At 32.8% G+C, this 14,461-nt stretch overlaps 1 protein-coding gene across 5 annotated transcripts; it reads left to right on the forward strand.

Moving 5' to 3' along the window:
- Positions 1-599: 599 nt before the first annotated feature.
- LOC113845882 (E3 ubiquitin-protein ligase COP1) lies at positions 600-14,062 on the forward strand. Of its 5 annotated transcripts, XR_003501589.1 has the most exons (15): positions 608-972; positions 1,279-1,356; positions 1,901-2,056; positions 2,241-2,597; positions 3,801-3,958; positions 4,349-4,414; positions 5,973-6,051; positions 6,332-6,487; positions 6,633-6,731; positions 8,540-8,644; positions 9,069-9,248; positions 9,633-9,743; positions 9,821-10,020; positions 10,859-10,966; positions 13,932-14,062. XR_003501589.1 is itself a non-coding variant. In XM_027473554.1 (13 exons), exons 2-13 carry the CDS (start codon positions 1,327-1,329, stop codon positions 9,989-9,991), a joined length of 1,668 nt encoding a protein of 555 aa, XP_027329355.1. In that variant the 5' UTR covers positions 600-972; positions 1,244-1,326; the 3' UTR covers positions 9,992-11,349. The 5 variants fall into 5 exon arrangements, 4 of the variants coding, with proteins under 4 accessions (XP_027329355.1, XP_027329352.1, XP_027329353.1 ...); XM_027473554.1 differs by lacking the exon at positions 13,932-14,062 and having other exon boundaries at positions 600-972; positions 1,244-1,356; positions 9,821-11,349; XM_027473551.1 differs by lacking the exon at positions 13,932-14,062 and having other exon boundaries at positions 606-972; positions 9,821-11,349.
- Positions 14,063-14,461: the final 399 nt, after the last annotated feature.

The following is a 14,461-nucleotide window of genomic DNA, read 5'->3' on the forward strand; positions in this document are numbered from 1 at the left end:
AAGTTTCCTTTGTTGAACTTTTTGCCTTTTTTATTAAAAAAAAACGTGTGTATATAGTTGGGAATTTTAATTCTTTCCATGCATTAAGTTATATACATGAATAATATGATATGCTTTTAATATAATAATAATAATAATTATTATTATTATAGTATAAATTTTTTATCTGAAGTTTTAATTTGAAAAAAAATTTTAAATTCAATGATCAAAATTTCACATATATTAAAATATGAAAATAAAAGGTAGGTTAAGCCTATTTATAATTCAAGAATGCTTAAGAAATAAAAATTATATAATCTATTCATGCTAATAATTAAAAAAATAATTTATTCGTAATAAAAAATAAACAAGCATAAATATGCGTGCATAAACCTCTATATATCAGTATTTTCAATCAATAGTTATATATGTATATTCAATTGTTTAAAAAATAAATAATTTTACATTAACACAAGAGGTTGGCGTTGTGTGACGTGGCTTGTAGCATCATGCTGCGAGCGTATCCATCACGTGGACTTCTCTCACCCTCACAACGCTACAGTTGTGGGCCCCACTCTCTCCCTCTCTCCCTCAAATCGCAAAACGAAGCCACCACACCCACACTCTCTCTCTCCCAAATCCCAAACGCCAAACGAAAGAAAAACACCGAAACGAACCAACCTCATGGAAGAGCTCTCAGCGGGGCCTCTCGTCCCCGCCGTTAAACCCGAACCTTCCAAAACCACGGCTGGAGGCACTGACACCGCCGCCACTACTTCTGCCGACACGTTTCCGGCCGCCATGTCCGAGCCGGATAAGGACTTCCTCTGTCCGATTTGCATGCAGATCATCAAGGACGCGTTTCTCACAGCTTGCGGCCACAGCTTCTGCTACATGTGCATCACCACTCACCTCCGGAACAAGAGCGATTGCCCTTGCTGCAGCCATTACCTCACCACCAGCAACTTGTTCCCTAACATATTGCTCGATAAGGTTCGTTCTCACCTTGCTATACCTAGTTAGCAATACTTGAATTTAGTTTTCGCTTGCGATTTTTTTGAAATTGCGTTTAAGAGAACAATCTCTGCGTTGTTGAGTTTAGTTTTCGTGGAATGCGACTAGCGAATGCTGTTTAGAGTCTCTAGGTCTTTCTTTTTGCATTCCTAGTTGCTGCTCGCAATGTTGCTGACTTAAACGTCGTAGTTTTTCGTGTGTGTGATTGGAGCATGATTTTCATCTTGAATCGATCTACTTCGAAATGCAGCTTATTGTTATACGGTTTCTGTACCACATTTGTAGCTACTAAAGAAGACTTCAGTGCGTCAAATATCAAAAACCGCTTCCCCTATGGAACATTTCCGGCAGGCATTGCAAAAGGTTGGTTGTGCTCTCGCTCTTTTTCTTGACTATCATTTATCCATTGCTAACCTTGCTAATTGTGCTACAGTTAGAGGTCTTTGTTGCAATTATAGGTTGTTTATCTTGCTTTTTATGTTCTATTACGTCATGAATATAATTCTGCGAGAAAGTTTACAGCGTGTTTATAAATTTCTTTTTTTGAGCGTCAAATAACATAGTAACAGATGGAAGAGTATTGGAGGACAATTGGAGCTGGTTTTTTAACATTCATTATGTTATATTATGGTTCTTGCATATTTATTGTATATGCCACGAGATCAAGGACCAAAATATTAGTTTTTAACTATTGTCATTTTATTGTCTAATATATTTTATGAAAGCGCTGTAATTAGTTCGTGCATTGACTTGTATATTAGTTCTTGTGGGATTCATACAACTTACTATGCTGAATATCACTTTATTGTTACATATTTCAGTCTCACTTGAATTTGTGGGTCTGGTTGCTGCCTTATTTAGTCTGTGATTCCTTTTTCTTTTCTTATGGTTTTCAATCTTGGACCAGGGTTGTGAGGTGACAATTAAGGAGCTAGACACGCTTTTGTCACTTCTTGCGGAGAAGAAAAGAAAAATGGAACAAGAAGAAGCTGAGCGAAACATGCAAATATTGTTAGACTTCTTGCATTGCTTACGCAAGCAAAAAGTTGACGAGTTGAAGGAGGTATGCTAGCTGCAATCTCTCTTTTTCTCTCCCTTAAATTATTGATTAGTAGCTAATGTTTCCTTGTTTTTCTTTCTTCTGTTTGCATTAGTTGATCTTTATTTTAGATTTTAGTACTTATTTCCTTATTGCATAATTTTTCTACTTATTGCAACCAATTGGTGTTTCATACTTTTATTTGTAGGTGCAAACTGATCTCCAGTTCATAAAAGAAGACATTAGTGCTGTAGAGAAACATAGAATGGACTTGTATCGTGCACGTGATAGGTACTCTGTAAAATTGCGGATGCTTGATGATTCTGGTGGAAGAAAATCATGGCATTCATCAATGGACAAGAACAGCAGTGGGCTTCTATCTAGTCCTCTAAATCTTCGAGGAGGGTTATCTTCAGGGAGCCATGCTAAGAAAAATGATGGAAAGTCCCAAATCAGCCCTCATGGGCATGGTGTCCAGAGAAAGGATGCCATTAGTGGATCAGATTCACAATATATAAATCAATCGGGTCTTGCTCTAGTTAGAAAGAAGAGAGTGCATACACAGGTTTTCTTGGTTTAATTTTCTGTGCTTGCAATTTTATATTTATAGTTTATTTCTACATGAATTGATTTTTGTAATTTTAATTTCTGTTTGGAAAAGCCTTCTCTTTCATGACAGGAAAAACTATAGTAATTTTGGAAAAATTTTAAATTTAACTTGTGAATTTATCTAAAAATTGAAATTTATTTATATTTTTTGAAGAATCCTATATAACATCAGAAGTATTCTGGGCTATTTCGTAAACAAATCCCATTCAAATGTTCACTTAATGCTATCTAAAATATTATTGGTTAATAGAGCTAAGACACTTTTTTCGTGGTCATTTTATGTTGCCACTAGCTTCAGGATTGATGTGGCTATAGTGCATCTTAGGAGAGACCTAGAAGACTTAACTCGCAAACTGTTTGGTTTTACAGAACTTAGAAAGACAGCAACAAATTTAGGATGTGTGAAGGCTAAAATGAGTTTAGTGGACATGAGAAAAGGTAGAAGATCTTGGTTTTTCCAAATTTCAAAGCTGTATGGGTAAGGTATTGACTAGGGATGGCTTGTATACAAAAGGAAGGTAAGCAATTACAAATGCTGGGCTCTTATGAACTATGCCTTTGGATGTCAACTTTATCGTTTGAATAGTAGCAATGAAAAATATGAAAATAAGTAATTTTAAGTTGTATAAGTTGGAGTAGAGTCCAGCTTGGAAACAGATTTAGATGATAGTCATGATACTTTGAAGTTTAGAGATAATCAGAAAAGACAATTAGATGACAAAAGTCAAAGATCTAGGAGTAATGCTTTAAAATGGAGCTGGCAAGTGAGCAGTGAACAGACCTTACATTTAAACAAACAAAAAGTGTTATGAATTCTCATTGACCTAAAGTCAACCATTACATTTACATAACTAGTATATTAAATATATTAAGGCTGTTGTCTCTAGTTCAAAACCCCTGTAGGCTTAGTTTCTGCCACTCTAATTTTAACTACTAAATAACCATGAAACAAAAATGCCTTAAATAAAACCTAACTTAACAGAGTAGCAGACACCATTTTGCTTATGAAAAGCAAGACTTTTATTACAACTGGGTTCTGTTTTTAATGTTTCTTTAATGTATTCTTTATCATCATTTTGTAACTTATGAATTTGTATCTATAAACGTGGTTTTAACTTTTTCTATCTGAACCCCATTTGATTGGCTTTCTTCACTTCAGTTTAATGACCTACAAGAATGTTACCTGCAAAAGCGACGGCATTCAGCAGATAAGCCCCATAGCCAACAAGAAAGAGATATAAATCTCATAACTCGAGAAGGTTATAGTGCTGGTCTTGAAGATTTTCAGTCAGTCTTGACAACTTTCACACGCTATAGGTGGTTGCCTGTCCTTTTCTGTTATGTCAAATATCCATTCAAATATTTTTAGAACACAAGGGCTAAAGGGTAGTTTCCTGGAAGAATGAAGGGTGTAGTCAAATTATTTAGGAACAGTTAGATAGGTTCAATTAGATGAATAGGGGAAAATAAGGTAGAAAGGAGGTGTTCAGGAAATTGTATTTTGTATGAACCGAGCAAGTGGTCCATTGTATGAATCGAGCGAGCTCTCCCTGTTCTGTTCAATTTTAGTCAATAAATTATTCTTTCTTTTCTTTTCTCCATTTCCATTGGAGTTCTTAACAGAGATGCTGGTATTAATGTCAATTACTATTGTTTTGAGTTAGCAATACTCTGTTATGTCTAACCTTTTTGCTTCATTTGAAACAGTCGATTGAGAGTTATTGCAGAACTAAGGCATGGCGATATATTTCATTCTGCCAACATAGTGTCAAGGTAAGTTATTTGTTGAAATTGCTGATAGAACATTTGGGAACTGTTTCGTTTGAAAAAAATGTTGTATGTTTTTATTTTTTGTTTTTACTTTTAATTGCAAAAATGTCAACTTGTTTTTATTTTGTTTCCTACTTTTAAATATTTATGTAAGAACAGTGAAAATAACATTTTATTGTTTTCACTATTTCCCATACAAATATTTGAAAATGGGAAACAAAATGAAAATGAGGTGGCATTTTTATAATAAAAAGTGAAAACATAAAATGAATTTTTTTTTCCCCTGAAATCGAACAACCTCAATATTCATCTATTGCTTTTTATTGTTTAATCTTTGTAGCCATGACCTTAAACAAATCAACTAGTCAATGATTTTGTTCTGACCTGTTGTCAGATATTGCATTATGGTTGGTATGCTCATGATAAAGCCATACTATGGGTCAATGATGGTTGCTTTTTTTAATTTAGTCTGTAATCTGTGCTTTCTTCATAATATTACAATAATGTATATAATCAGAATTGAAGACCATTTTTATTCTAATTGTTGGGATGAAATGTTTTCTTTATTTTCTTTTGTTGAATATGTATTGATAAGGTTTGGATGCAAAGGGATTTTAGCATATATTTTATACATAAGGCTGTGATTAACTTGAATAGTTAAGGTTCTCCATCATCACTGCCGCAATTATTGATTTAATTTCAAGACAATGTTCTTCTTCATCACCGATCTTTTATTCAGTAAACCCTTTTCGGGTTATTATTGAGTTCATACACTATCATATATTTACAGAAATATGTAATAGGTTTATTGAACATGTTAGAATTACTGTAGGAGGCTGCTTGGTGGATGAGCTTCCAGTTTTCCTTTTCTTTCCCTGGATTTTTGTTCTTTACCAACTAATTTGAAAATGGCCTCGTTTTTTGTAGGCACCTCTTTGTTTGTAGGATACTTTCTTGCTCTTAACTTCATGATCTAAATGAAAAAAGAATTAAGCCAGGCTGACAGTTTTTAGTTTTTTGCCTTTTAAGACATTCCTGACTTCAAAAATTCTTGTGCCATGTCTATACTGGTCAATGTTCAAAGTACATTAATATCAAACATTTGAATCAATTTATTTTCTTCCCTTTTTTACTGAAATTTCATCTTTTGGTTCAATTTGAATGATAATCTATGCTATAACTATAACACAACTTTTTCCCCGCCAACAGTAGTTATACATTTTTTTTTGGGTGCACTGGGATTGGATTGTTTTGGTTTTCTTCCCCATGCAGAGTATGGAATTACTTGCCCCTGCTGGTATTAAACTCCCTCTTCATATGTTCATATTTTGGTGATAGATTATGTGGAAATATAAAGTAGGTTTTTATGTTATAATCTGAATAGCTGATATACTTTCTCTTGCTCATATTGTTTTAATATGGAGGAGTTATACAGATTAAATTGTATGAATGAAATGAGTGGTCCTATCACCTTTATATTTTTATTTTAGCACTTAAATTTTCTGTAGATACTATATTTTCTGAATGCATGGATTTACCATGTATATCATGTATATTGCAGCATAGAGTTTGACCGTGATGATGATTTGTTTGCTACTGCTGGTGTTTCCCGGCGCATCAAAGTTTTTGACTTTTCTGCTGTAAGATGGATGACCTTCTTTAACTTCTACTTTTACCATCAATTTTATCCTGCTCATTTGATTGTGTTTTATGGCTATTCCAAAACAAATATTTAAGATCCGCTCCAGAGAACTATATATAATATAGTGCTTTAGGGGTTGTAATTTTTAACAACAGTTGTAAGGCACAGTTGCTGGAGGATTTGCTGTTAAAATTAGAGGGTTTTCCCTTGAAATGTTGCCTAAACTAATAGATTATGAATACAAAAAAATAACCATTCTCTATGCTATTGCTTTTCAGGTTGTGAATGAACCTACAGATGCTCATTGTCCTGTAGTTGAGATGTCTACACGTTCAAAACTTAGTTGTTTGAGTTGGAATAAATATGCTAAGAACCAAATAGCTAGTAGTGATTATGATGGAATTGTGACTGTTTGGGATGTGACCACTCGGAAGGTATGTTGAATTCAAATTGTCAGTTTGTTCTTATATCATCTGTTTGGGTATCTTAATTGACTAATATTGTTTTGATTGTTATATGCTTGCTTAAATGTTCTTCAGATTATGTTAATCATGACTATCATTTTTTTCTCTTCGGCAGAGTTTAATGGAATATGAAGAGCATGAAAAGCGTGCATGGAGTGTTGATTTTTCAAGAACAGATCCCTCTATGCTTGTATCTGGTAGTGATGACTGTAAGGTACTCCAGAACATTTATTTGGAAATTTTCATGCCAGTTTTCCTGGAATGGTCTGTAATTTCTGATATTTTTGCAATGAAAACCATGTGTGACATGTTTCTGACTTATTTGGTAAACATCTTTTGTTTTATAATCTTAATCATAGTTATTGATGTTAATATTTTGCATTTTGATTATTCAAACTAAAATTTTTTGGCGTGGTAATTGTTTTCTGATCTTCTCACCGGCTTGTCTTTGTGCAGTTGTTCTGTAAAATGCTTGTGGCTATTTACAAGTAAAAATCACTAACTGTTTTATCATCTTTCTGCCTCTGTTTTGCTTCATTTGCCATGCTTCCTCTTCTTCTGAGTGTACACCATCTATGTTTTCTTTTCATTCTTACTGCTGGTGCCATCAATACATCTTCAACCTTGTCCTCACAATTAGATTGGAAAACTGAGATCTAATATTGGCCATGTCCTTGCATGTAACTTCTTCTGTGATCATTGTCTTGGATTTGAGCAGCTTCTGTAATTGTGACCTTGTGGTGATGATATGGTCTGAATGTCCATTTTAGTTTGTGTTAAGAGCTTCTAATGTTTGGTTTGAGCATCAAATTTTGAGAAAACAAATAGTACTGAAGAGGAACCGTCTATAGAACTTTATGAGATGAGATACCTTTGCCTTGGTTAGACTCACTCACACTTGGGTCACCTATGATTTGAACAGATTTTCCCTGATTGGCAGTGGACATAGAGATTTCCAGTTAACCTTAATGTTTCACAAGGTTTTCATGCATGCACCTCTTAAATCATATGCACTTTGGCTAACTCAATCAAGTTAAAATCTCTGTTTATATCATGATCAGATGCTGGCAGATTTAAAAATTTCCCCACATTGGCAATCCAATCCCTCAAATCGCAGCATCAAATTTTGGAAAATTCAGTCTTACTCATCTATGACTTGGATTCATCAATGTAGGGCTCTGAATTGATGTTTTGTTGTGCATCAAATTTGTCCTTATTCAGCCACAAATTTGGCATTTTGGGGTGAGCGTTTCATTGATTTTACATCAAGGCTGATGCCTCTTTTCTTGATCCACTTATCCAATAATTGCCAAATTCAGTATATACCATCCACATTCTTCCAAATCTCTGCTACATTAGAATCTGAATCCAAAAAGTGTAATTGTACTTCACCTTTGCTGGTTCTCTTCCTCCAGAAATCTGCCAATTTTTTTCCCCACCACATCTATCCCCAGGTCCATGTTGTCCCCAATGTGAAATCTGGGAGGTTGGACCAAACTTGTTACAGATCCAAGGCGAAGTTCTAAGATCTTTGAAAGAGAACCAAGAGATAGAAAAGAGAGAAAGAGAGAGAACATTTCTATAATGGTTTATTAGGAATAATTCTTCTTGCTAGGGTTTTTCCCTTCTATGAAGGGCTTTTCCTTTTTACAACTGAGCCACTTGCTCAGTTCCTCAAGTCTTACAATCCAACTGAATTCTTCTTTTACTCTTCTACTATTTATGCAATGCCCTTGCTGTTAACTTTCTCCACTGCTTGGCATCATTTTCCTTGTCTTCTCATTTCTTCTAAGTTTACACCATTTATATTCACTTTTTCATTTGTCTGGATCTGATCAGATACATTATTTTATTAATTCATATTTATGTATAATAAAGATAATGTTACATTTCCTGTCACATGAAAATTGCATGGTGGATAATTAATCAAATAGTAATCTTTACTATTCTTTTAAATTACTATCAATTGTATGATTGAAAGTTGATTAAGCTGACTTTAATATCTGTCTTTTCTTTGAGCAGGTCAAAGTTTGGTGCACGAATCAGGAGGCCAGTGTCCTAAATATAGACATGAAAGCAAACATATGTTGTGTCAAGTATAATCCTGGATCTGGCAATTATATTGCAGTATGTACCTTTCATTCAGTTAGAACCTAGAAGAGAATATATGGATTTTGTTCACTTTAGATTTGATCACATCCATATATTATCTTTATTATTCAGCTGCCAACTTGTGACATTTCTTGGCATTTTAAAGCACATACTTTATATTATGTAATTATAATATTTTCTCAGGAAACAGTTCTTTTGTAATAGTTTGTGTTGATTGTACTTAATATGAGTGGTGATATCCGCCATTGAGTTTCTTGTCTGCCATGTATGTATTCTGAATGGTGCATTTCGGAATTTCACTTTTAGGAACATTAGACTGGTGTTTGCTTGTATACAAATCTATCAACAGTGATTATCTTTATCATTTTCTGTAGTAGTGACTGCCTCTGTTTTAATTTTGATATATCTAACCTGGTATATTTTTTTCATATTTTTGCAGGTTGGGTCTGCAGACCATCACATCCATTATTATGATTTGAGAAATACTAGCCGTCCAGTCCATGTTTTCAGTGGGCACAGGAAGGCTGTTTCATATGTAAAATTTTTGTCTAATGATGAACTTGCATCTGCATCAACGGACAGTACACTGCGATTATGGGATGTGAAGGAAAACTTACCAGTGAGTAATCTAAGCAAAATGGTTTATTGCTTTTGATTGATTATTGTCAAATTTATCCTTCATTCTACATTTAATTTGTGAACTCGTGTCAACTTTTGTTGCTCAATTTTACTCTAACCAGTCTGCCTGCTAGAAGTTAGTGCCTTCTGTGCTGAAAATCTAAATATTACCAATTCTATATTTTCTCATCTCCCCAAATAAGTATTTGTGTTTTGAATTCAATTTTTTGGATGAAACTGTTAAAATTTTTGAAGCATGTAAAATGGACTAAGGCTGTCTAAAACCTTTTAAAATACTTAAATTGGATATTTTTGTAGTTTCCAAAATAAAATATGTATTATGTAATATTTATGTATATTTGTTTCTTTTCATTCATGTGTATAGGTTCGAACTTTCAGAGGCCATGCAAATGAGAAAAATTTTGTTGGGCTTACAGTAAGCAGCGAATACATTGCATGTGGCAGTGAAACAAATGAAGTATTTGTCTACCACAAGGTTTGTGGTGTTTAATTATGCGACAGTTTCTCACCATTTGCCTTTTGTATAACTGAATATTCAATCACCCTTTTCAGGAAATCTCAAAGCCTTTGACGTGTCATAGATTTGGGTCCCCTGACATGGATGAAGCCGAGGATGAGGCTGGATCTTACTTCATCAGCGCTGTATGCTGGAAGAGTGATCGGCCCACTATACTAACTGCAAATAGTCAAGGCACCATCAAAGTGCTGGTTCTTGCAGCTTGAACATGAGGAAAAATTATAGAATGTTGATGGTATTATCTTTTTCCATGCTATGATTGTATTTATTAATTGTACAGTTTTCAAGTGTATAGGCAGGTTTTAGGGATCTTAAAAAAAATATTAGTTGACTAGTTGAGGACTTAACTTTTATTGATAAACCAATTAAGGGACTGAACTTTAATTTTTACCAATTAAGGACCTCAAATTTATTAAAAATTTGTATTAATAAATAAATGCTCCGAAGACAAAAATTTCAGAGTTGGCATGTGATAATAATAACATTAGCAAAATGCAGGCTGTATATGACCATTTTCTTTTAATTTAGAAATATTATTATTTTTCGTGTGTTAAAGTTCAGGTCCATAATTGATTATCGAAGTAAACATAAGGTTCTTAATCAATAAATTTTAAAGTTGAAGTCCTTAATTGGTTATGACATTAAAGTTGATGTCCGTCGAGAGCACTCAATGTATGAGGTTAATCAAGTTAACATTTCAAAATTTGCCCACGTTGTGTCACATGTCTTGTTATTCCTTTATTTCAACCTTCGGTTGCCATTTCTTATCCTTGTGCTTCTGGTTGGGAATAGGTGCGTGATTGGACTTGATTATTTATTAAGGATTTCTTTTTCTGTGAAATTTTGATTATTGGTTGTTTTGGTAATTCATCACGTTGGATGTTTTTGCTTCTTGATTGCCATCACATTATAGTGCTTTAATTGGAAGGAAATAAATACTCCAGTTGCTGATACATATCGATTCATATTTTACATTGCTTAGTTTTCATTATCTGATTATGGTCTTTATATTAGTTTTTATTTTATTTATATAATGATTTTGTCATTTATACTCCCAAATGTGAGTTGTGAAGTGATGTTTCTCCCATGAGGATAAGAAGCATTTTTTGGAATTAAATACGCAAATGCGTAGAGGACAAGCACACATACACCATTTATATCTGCAGATTTGTTACACGAAGGTATCCATCTTTTGACATTCTCTTATCATATCTGCCCTAGTCAGTAGCTAAGCGGCCACGTACGAAATGATGACTACAGTAAGAATGATGTATAAAATACTCTTTTGTTCTGTTTAAGTACACTCTTCAAAAAAGTTAGTAAATAAAAAAAAAATTAGTATAAAATAATAAAATTTTTCTCATGAGGGATAAATAACTTATGCTTTTTTATTTTTTAAGAAATTTTAAGAAGCTTTTTTTTTTTTAACTTTTCTATAATTTGAGGAGATGAATCATTTTAAATTTATAAGAAAAGTCTTATTAATTTTTTATATTGATTTTTATTCATTATTTAAAATTCTGTATACTCCATTTATGGGGTTCAAAATAAGCCATAAATTGACCCAAAAAAAAAAAAGATAAAAAATGAATTGACAAGGCCCTTCTTGATTGAAGATATATTTATGATTGGTTTAATTTAAAGTCAACAATAATTATAGTTTATTAATGTTTAAAGTAGTTTTAATTTATAAACCAGTTTTGTTCTTGGGTCACAATTTATAAGCTCAAAGAAGCTTTTAACATAGAAGCACTAGGGTTTATCTTAGGCCGATATTATGCGTTGTTTGTCTCAAGTAACCGAGTTTGTGTCTTTATATCACATAGAAGTTCAAAATTTAAAGGATTTGGTTTGGCTGGCTGGACCAACAATTCGAAAATGCTTTCGCTGCTGCATGATTCCATAAATTTGATTGGCTCTTAATTATTTCATGATGTTTTATTTTCCTTCCATTCACACATTATCCTGAGCCAACGAATGTTGGTCCAGTAAATTCATATCTTACATGGATGAGTTCAAATACCACTGTCGTGATTTCATATTTTACACGGATTCGTTGCTCATTACCAAGTAATTGGAGAGATCATTTACATTTATACAATTCCCTCCAAGGACTATTTATTTTATTTTTATTCTTCTTAGAAGGATATTGTTCAACTAATTCCTAGACACCTGAGATCTGCAAGGGCTCTTTCACAATCGATCTCTGATTCAACAAAAATAAGCTAGTTCTTAGTTATATTAACACTAGTAATCTTTACTTAAAACTTACATATAATATAAATGATTTCGAAGAACGAAATTAATATATAATTGTTAAGTGAAATTAAGTGTGACATTCACTATTCTTATCCTTGGGCACGCTTTTTTTGAATAAGTCTGTGTAATTGTCTGATTTACAATTTGCATATGCTAAAATTTTGGACTTATTATTCTTGAATAAGTTTCTTATAGAATGACTTTTTTCTAAAAGTAAGCGAGTAAAATTGTAAAAATATATTTATTATATATATAAGATAATAATCGGTATCACCAGAGGTTTAAAATTAGGCCCGCGACTATTAAACTGTAAATTGATTGACTATTAATTTCTCCTTTAGCTACTATATTTTTTTGGAAAAAAAAAGGTAATATTTTTTTAATAGAAGAAATTATCCTTCTTTTGCTATTTTTTTTATTTCATTTTAATCAAAATCTCCTTTCCCACGATTGGTAGCTGTTAACAAGAACCGATCGGGTAGTTCGATGAACGGTGGTAATATATTCCTCTTCCGGCGTACATTACATTCCCCAGTAGAATTGAGGAAAAACTTAAATGAACGGTGGTAATATATTCCTCTTCTGGCGTACATTACATTCTCCAATAGAATTGAGGAAAAACTTAAATAAGATAACGGATTAGGAGATCATAAGTCAAAGTTAATACAAGATACATAACTTCACTGATTCAAGATCTAAAACAGAAAATACATTTATTGTCTAAAAGACATTTACATGCACAAGATAAATAAATTATGAAGCTCAACTGGGAGGGATAGCTTAAAATATTTAAATTTCTAAAAACTCTAATAAAATTATTAAATATTATATCTTTATAAACAATTACAAGTAATCTTGACCTAAATTATTAAATTTTTGGACTTGCAAGGTCAAGAAAACTTGAACATTATTCATAAAGTTTTAAAAAATAAAATAAAAACCTAAGAAGAATAAGCTCAGGAGAGATACCGCCATATCATCTACCACACTTTCATTTGTTTTTGAATTTTGTAACCTTCATCTTGAGGGGCCATGACAAAGAGTATTGAGGTCCTTTCCTGCAGCCAAAAGGACATGGTGAAAACCCTAAGAATGGTTGAGGAAGTTGAGCTGAGGGACGTTTCGGATTTCAACTCAGCTTGAATAGTGGCATGAGATGTGGGAGGGAAGGGAGCTATATATAATGAAAACCTCACCAGTGTCAGCATCGACCACGAGAAATGAAAAAAATGAGAGGGAAGGAAATAATGTAAATAAAAATGCAATAAAAGACATGAAGCACAGAGGCAGTGAATATAAATGATGATTACCTGCACGTAAAATTAGGGTTGATGTGTCCCTTTCTAGGTAGGGTGAGACAGGAAGGATAATGAGAGTTTGTTTTCTTGGGATTCAAAAAAATGAACCCACTGTTCCTGCTTGGACCCTCTTCCCTCTTAAATTATGATGTCAGGTTCTGCTGACATTCTCTTGATACAAAACTGCAAAATATTTTGGTTTCATTTTGAACCGTGAATTGTTTCTTTGGGTCATTAATTTGTACTATCAGGTTCGCTGCCTTGTACCATATTCCGCTTTGCTTCTTAGCTAGCTAGCAGCTGCTACGACTTTGATCTTTGGGTATATTCCTATCCTTTGATTAAATATGTATGCATATACATGTATACTAAATGTTTATGCATTTAAACACATATAATCAATATATAGTATTATTTGTAGATCTTGTTTATCTAAACGTGAATCCAAATATTATTATACATTTCTTTGCAGTCATTAGTTAACTGCAGGCATCGGTTTAGTTTTAAGCTGGTGGAAGGTGCTCAGTTATTTATGAATCTTATTATTTCCAAGTTTCACCTATTTGATCATGATGATAATTTTTTGCAGCTTCTGATATTCGCGCATGATTGTGGAAGGTGTGAATGCTACTGTCTTCCATTTCCACTGTATAGAGTTGATGGTCAATTACTAAAGAGAAATTGTATGAATACAAATAAATTATAAAACAAAAAATATTCAACAAAGAGAGATGGAAAAAGAAGAAAAAGTCCGTGCGATCAGATGATCTAAAAAAGAAAAAGAAAAGATAGTATTATAGAATGTATCATATGAATTTGTTTTATTTGATTAAATATGAAGTAGATAGGTTCGGAGACAAACATAAGAAGGAAGGAAATCTATAATTTTAGATAAACCCTAAACCCTAAACATAGTATCATGCTAGATATCTGTATATATATTGCTTACATGATGCATCAAACTACTAATATTACTTTACCACAAATAAAATAAATAGTAATTTATATATTTGTATGAGTATTTGTAAATTTGATTTTGGTTGATCTTGATTTTTCAAAAGTAATTTTCAGAAGAATGGGTTTGGAGTAAAGTATTTTAGGCTTAAATATATTTTTTAT

This window comes from Abrus precatorius, unplaced genomic scaffold, assembly GCF_003935025.1.
Source record: "Abrus precatorius isolate BTA unplaced genomic scaffold, Abrus_2018 Scaffold8, whole genome shotgun sequence".
Lineage (NCBI taxonomy): Eukaryota > Viridiplantae > Streptophyta > Magnoliopsida > Fabales > Fabaceae > Abrus > Abrus precatorius.